This window comes from Entamoeba invadens, assembly GCF_000330505.1.
Source record: "Entamoeba invadens IP1 unplaced genomic scaffold scaff_1105074724509, whole genome shotgun sequence".
NCBI lineage: Eukaryota > Evosea > Mastigamoebida > Endamoebidae > Entamoeba > Entamoeba invadens.
Window position 1 is genome coordinate 53,697 of NW_004191926.1, and position 6,867 is coordinate 60,563.

The 6,867-nt window shown below is 32.2% G+C and overlaps 3 protein-coding genes across 3 annotated transcripts; 1 reads left to right on the top strand and 2 right to left on the bottom strand.

The window, feature by feature from the left end:
• Positions 1 to 1,127: 1,127 nt before the first annotated feature.
• Positions 1,128 to 1,737, top strand: EIN_306280 (hypothetical protein; the record flags this gene model as incomplete). The annotated part of the gene is given in 2 exon segments (XM_004186010.1): positions 1,128 to 1,381; positions 1,392 to 1,737. The coding sequence occupies 2 exon segments, from the start codon at positions 1,128 to 1,130 to the stop codon at positions 1,735 to 1,737; spliced, it is 600 nt and encodes a 199-aa protein (XP_004186058.1).
• A 194-nt stretch (positions 1,738 to 1,931) lies between these two features.
• Positions 1,932 to 4,121, bottom strand: EIN_306290 (thermostable beta-glucosidase B, putative; the record flags this gene model as incomplete). Its single annotated transcript, XM_004186011.1, has 1 exon — positions 1,932 to 4,121. The coding sequence occupies one exon, from the start codon at positions 4,119 to 4,121 to the stop codon at positions 1,932 to 1,934; it is 2,190 nt and encodes a 729-aa protein (XP_004186059.1).
• A 1,909-nt stretch (positions 4,122 to 6,030) lies between these two features.
• On the bottom strand, positions 6,031 to 6,828 carry EIN_306300 (hypothetical protein; the record flags this gene model as incomplete). The annotated part of the gene is made up of 2 exons (XM_004186012.1): positions 6,031 to 6,236; positions 6,312 to 6,828. The coding sequence occupies 2 exons, from the start codon at positions 6,826 to 6,828 to the stop codon at positions 6,031 to 6,033; spliced, it is 723 nt and encodes a 240-aa protein (XP_004186060.1).
• Between the last annotated feature and the right edge of the window lie 39 nt (positions 6,829 to 6,867).

The window sequence follows — 6,867 nt, forward strand, 5'->3', positions numbered from 1 at the left end:
TATATAACTGTTACATGTATGGAAGACTGCACAATAGGAAATAGTAATAATTGTACTTGTAACTTATACACAAGTAGTGGGGTTCCTTGTCACCACATGTTGTATTATAGGTTTTTTAAAGAAGATAATTTTCAAGACAGTAGATGTCCGATTGGGTATTTCTTGGATATCAATTCGATCATACGTCCAATTGTAAAATGCCAGAATAACACTCCTGTACTATTAAAGGCAGATTTTAAAGCCAATTTATTTATAGAAAACACTACTGAACCAACTCATGAAGTTAGAATAATCACAGAAGAAAGAGAAATAACTAGAGGTGATATTAAAAAGAAATTGTGTAATGTTGCTAATCTATTAAGCCGAAGAACAATATTTCAAAATGCTGTGGAATTTTTACAGATTATTGAGAATTGTAAAAGTGATGATACTCAATATAAAAATGGGGAAATAAAGGATCCAAAATATGTCAAATGCAAAGGAAAACCCAAAACTATAACATCCAAATTGGTTGATAAGTCCCTTCGGTTCAAACATTTCGATAAAGAAAAAAAACCAAGAAGACCAGAAAAATAGTAAATAAATATTTTTTTTTGTTTATTCGAATAATTTTTTATCGAACTTAATGTACATTAGAAATATAGTTTTTATTTTGTGTAATAATTAAGTACTATAAAAAATTATAATAACAACTACTATTTCTAGTTATAAGTGTGATAAAAATGTAGTAAATATTAATTATAAATTACTATATAACAAAAACATCAACGTGTCGTGTTTGTGTTTAAAAGATATCCATCTAATATATATATATTAATATATATATATATTCTTATTAATATATATTATTCTTATTAGTACTTTTCTTTATTTGCTTTTAAATAACTTAAATAGTAAAAATTAGATATTTTTTTATTGGCTTAAAAAAAATTAAAAAACTATTTTAAAAACAAAAAGACAAATTCTATATTTTTAATTAAATAATTTATATTTACAAACTTTTAAATAATTGCTAATTATTAAGCTATAATACATTTCGATTAAACAATAATTCATACAATCGTTGAAAAAGTCTCAAAATAGAGTCATGTTAATCCCAATAGTACAAGAAACTAAGAAGTATAATTATGTTGAAATATGCTGGTCATGTCTTTACAGAGATAGTACCTGGCTTTCTTTATTTATCATCTTCGTTGCCCGTAGCAGACAAAGACTTTCTTCTTTCGTATCATATTCGGAGGATAGTTAATGTGTCGAAAACCATAGCTAATGCGTACCCAGACATTTTCGAGTATCTTACCATTCAAATTGAAGACGACAAAACAGAGGACATAACACGCTATTTTGAGACTTGCTTTTACTTTCATCGACAAAGGCCTTTGTGACAAGAGTGCAACATTAGTGCATTGTGAGTGTGGGATCTCACGCAGTCCCTCCTTTGTAATTGGCTACTTAGTCGCACATGCTCAAATGTCTCTCAAAGAAGCTTGCACATTGGTTCTTTCAAAGAAAAAAAATGTGAGTCCAAACAGTGGCTTCTTTCTTCAACTCATTGACCTTGAGGAAAGTATCACTCACAAGAAGACCACATATCCTCTTTACGATTTTTTGGCAGATCAAGTCACAAAGTCACTTTGCTTTATGTATGACAGAGACATTGTTTATAATGCAGTCGTCGACTCTACTGGCAATATAAAGGCTGCAGTTGATTTTCTATTGGGCTGTAATTTCAATTAATTAAATGGTTTAATTATAATAAAATTGTTTTTTTTAAATAGTAATTAAATATAATTTGATTATAGTAAATTTATTATAACTTAATAATAATTAAATATAATTTGATTATAGTAAATTTGTTATAACTAAATAGAAATTAAATTTGGTTTGATTATAATAAAATTATTAGAGCTAAATAATAATAAAAAGTGGCTTTAATTTGTTTTCGAAAGTCTTTTAAAGTTGACCTGTGGCTTACAAAGTACTTGTGTTTTCTCAAGAATGGCGGTCTCTTTAATTTCGAATTCCTGGTTAACAATTTCGGTGTTAGCGTCTTTATTAAAGGATAAGAGGTACTTCCCTTTTTCACAGATCCACGTGTTATCTTCTTCATAATACCCCGCAAAGTCTCTGAATGTCATTTCAAAGGACATTCTTTGTTCCTCGCCACTCTTCAGACATTTGGTCTTATCAAACCACCTTAACTCACGTTTTGGTCTTTCAAGAAGTCCATCAGGTGCTGAGATAAATAATAAGACGACTTCCATCCCTTCGACTTTCCCACTGTTTTTCACAGTGACACTCCCTTTCACTGTTTTCTCTTGTTCGTTGACTTCAACGTGTAAATTGTTATACTCGAAAGTTGTATAACTCAGCCCATACCCAAATGGGAAACTCACTTTAGTATTAAAAGTGGTGTAATAGCGATACCCAACATATATGTCTTCTAAATGTATTACTTGAGCCCCATTCTCCTCTACTGTACCCGGGAATGAATACCCAGACACACTCTTTAAATCTTTCACAAATGTCATCGGAAGTCTTCCACTCGGGTTCACTCGCCCAGTTAATATATCAGCAACACCACAGCCACATTGCTCTCCATTCACCCAACACACTACTATCCCATCAACTAAGTCTTTCCAACTCTCCGTCTCTATCACTCCACCAATGTTGAGTACCACAAGTACTTTCTTCGACTGCGCTCTATATATAGAACTCACTTTCTGTATAAGACTTTCCTCCGTCGGTGTTAACGAAAAACTCTCTTTGGACCGATCTCGGAATTCTCCAGTACATCGCCCAATCACTATTAACGCAGAATCACTCGCCGCACTCAGTTGAGTCACTTCGGTCTCGGTGACGTCGCGCTCGTCATAGTCTTCAGTCAACTCGAAGATCTCAAACTTCTTCACTGGCCTCTTCTTTTGCTCTTCAATGTGTTTGAAGTACTCTTCAGAGTATGTCACATCAATCCCACTCTGTTTCAACCCATCGACGATATTAGTACAACTCTTGTAATACACGTCGCCACTCCCAACTCCACAAACACGCGGATAAAACGCACAACATCCGAAGACAGCAACTTTGTTGTGTATTGGCAAACACTTCTCATTCTTTAATACAACACACCCTTCAGAAACAGCGCGACGCGCGACTTCCGTTGGATCGATGTGGAGACTCTCCGGCTCGTGTTGATTCACTTTTGCACAGAACTTCTCTATTGCTATTGCGCTCTCCTCTATTTTTAATGAAAGCTCTTTATCACCAGATTTCAAGGCGTCGTCAACTTCAGTGTACGCCTTAAGTGTTCCAGGCTCAATTAAGTTGTGTCCGGATTTGATGACCTCAACACCCGAATCGCCAGCAAACCAATCGGTCATGACAAGCCCATCAAACCCAATTTCTTTCAGTAACATGACGACTTCTTTGTTCTGGCTACAATACTTCCCATTCACTTTATTGTACGCAGTCATCGCAGCAAAGGGTTTCGCCTCAATGGCTATTCTAAAGTTCTCCAAATAAATCTCACGAAGTGCTCTTTGCGAGATGATCACATCAATTTTCATGCGCTCAGTCTCTTGATTGTTGCAACAGAAGTGCTTCACACATGCAGATGTCCCAGTCGACTGAACCCCCTTCACATAGTGTTTGGCGATCTCTCCAGCGACGCGGGGGTCCTCAGAGTAATATTCATAGTTCCGCCCACCAAGAGGATGTCTGTGGATATTCAATGCCGGTGCTAATAAGCACCCACATTTGGCTTGACAACAGTCTTTTCCAATCGCGCGGCCTATTTGGTAAGCCAAATCTTTTGAAAATGAAGACGAAATTGCGGTTCCCGTTGGGAAGGCGGTGCTATAAAACTCATTCTCTTTAAATTTAATATCACTGTAAAATTTCGTGTACTTTTCTCCTTCACCTGGAGGCGCTATACGAAGACCAGCAGGGCCGTCGGCTAATACAACCGACTTGTTGTGTTCAGTAGGAAAAATGATACCAGCAGCACCAGGAACTAAAGTTGAAAATTCCTCTGGTGTTGGGGGGAATGGCGAGTCTCTCTCGATGGATATATAATGGCCAAATACTTGTCGCTGCTTTTTTGAAAACGGCAGTGGTTCCATTTTTGAATATATAGTTTGAGCAAAACTTTTATAGTTTCAAACTTGACTCAAAAGAGTTCAGAAAGGATCGAATACATTCTTTTTATATGGAAACATTTTTACTATTAATTAATGGTAATAATATTATAATTATATTGTTTTTTTCAATTTGTCTATCTTGTCTTACATTGTAACAAGGTCACAAATATTATTCTTTATTAATGTAAAGGATAATTACTGTCATAGAACAATCTTCAAAATAGTTTGAGGAATTGTTTGGATCTTAAAAATTGATCATATTTTTTTGAAACAAGTTAGAGTATGACAAAACAGACTGTTCTAAAGTTTATTTTTCTTGGTGAAACATACAGCAACCAATGTTAATAATGATATTTATGATAATCACATTACATTAACTACAACGCAAATTGTGATCCATATATACTTTCCATCTTTTATATTATTGCTACTATTTCACTTGTCAAATTTGAAGAACCCTCGTTTATGAAATAATGGACATATAATAATATGATTGATTGTCATTTTAACATTTAAACCTTTTATCAAAATATATGGCTACATATATTGTATTTTTTTATCATTTTTACTATTATAATGACTGTGTGCATGTTGGATTCTGTTTTAATTATCATAACACATTCTTTTATAATTGGTTCAATGTTAAGTGTATTTTGAATTGATTTTTGTTTGGCACTTGTTTATTATGTTAAGTCCTTTTTTCATAAAATATTCGTTTTTGCCTTTTGTATAAATGAAGATGTTGACTCTCTGTTCAACTTAATTGAAATATTTTTTTCTTCAAAAATAAGAGTTTAATAAACAATTGCAGTGACATAAAATCATTTCCTGAACAATATTTGTTGTTACTTTTCATTAATAAAAACATGAGATGTGTAATTTAATATTGTTTATTGTCAATCACATTGTTATTTTAATTTTTATATAGAAGTTTGTATTCAAGCCACTTTTAAAATAACACTTGACTCACCAAATAAAATTGAAAATATCACCTCAAAATCAGCACAGGCGACTAAAAATTATCAATAATTGATCCAGTATATAAAAACTTACTTAAAGAAAAATGAAAATGAAAAAACTCAAAAAATTGTTACGATTTAGTGCCAAACAATGAAGAGTAAATCATGAAATTTGTTGACATTTAAAATATTTTAAAAAAATTTGCAATAAATATTTTTTTTAATGAAAAGATTAATTTTATCTTTTTTGAATGTTTTTATTATTCATTTTCAATAACAACCATAAATTTAAATTTATTTTTTTATTCTTTTTTAATATTATCAAAAGATGTTTTTGAAATTATTCTTGACAAATTCTTTTTGAAAATATACCTAACTTCGAGTGAACGAAAAATTAAGCTTCTTTGATCTTAAACAAATTCATTTGTAATTTCTATAGAATTGGAAAAATAAGAACATCGTTAAAACAAAAATACTTTGATTTTATTAATTACTTTCAAATTGAATAATAAACAATCAAGATATAATTTATTTACTGAACATAATTGTTTCTTATTTCAATTGTTATCAATAAGGCATCATATTTATTGACAATATATATGAACTTAGACACTTTAATATTTTTGTTACCAGATCGTTTTTTTACTTCAAAAAGAGAAAAGTTATTTATACATATACAACTTTTATCAATTGAATTAATACAATGAATATGTCGAAATAATGATTATTTTGTAATATCACAACCTTCTATTGTTGTTGTAATTTTAGAAATAAGATTTTTTTGGTGTGGAAATGGAATTTGATTTATAAAGACAAACAGATTTGGTATATATTAATTTGTACATTATCTTACATAAATTGTATTTCATATAGCATTGAAAATGTTTATAAAAAATTCAAAATGATCAACACCATTTAAACAATACAACACATCAATTAGAGTTAACACACCTCCAAAAAAACTTTTGCAAGTCTGCCAAAGGAGTAAAAGGAGTTTCCGAGTTAAGACAGTGATAGAGTGGTTCAATTACAGCACCAACTGTTCGAAGCTTCAACGCAAAAGCTTTGTTAAGTTCTTCTCCGCTCAATTCAGATAGTTTAGTTTCTTTACTTCGTTCAACAATTGCAATGACATTTGCTATATGTTATAGTTTATTAATTAATAAGTATTACATATAAAACGTTCGAAGAGTAAACAAGAAGAAGTACAAACCAATAATTGGCACCTTTGTTCCTGTATATTCAGAGAAGTGTTTATTATAGAACTTCGTTTGTGAAATTCCAAATATCATTTGAAGGCGTTTGAACTTCTCCGCCTGTGTTTTACCGATGTTTTGCCACTCCTCTGCGAACTTCAAGATCAGTGAGTTGATCGACGTGAACAGTAAAAACGCGTTGTTGTACTCCCCACACAACACACACTCTTCGCTGACATCCACAAAGAACTCAAACGTTTTTCTTTTCTTTTCTGACCCAATCAGAAAAGCCTGTGTGATATATTCAATACAACTGATTCTCTTCGAGTAGATCTTAAAATTGTCGCTTTGGTCTAACACGTCTCCAACTGTCAATCCTTTCATGATCCACTTATCAAACACAAAGAGTTGTTCCGCAAAGAGTCTGGGCTTAATTTCTATTGCGTTCTTTGTCTTCCCTTCGACCTCTATGACTTGCTCAAAAACACTGTCTTTCAACTTCTCGTCTTTGCACTCCACCATGATCTCTCCCATTGAAAGAAGTTTTTGTGGGAGTACCGGGCTTTTTCCTCT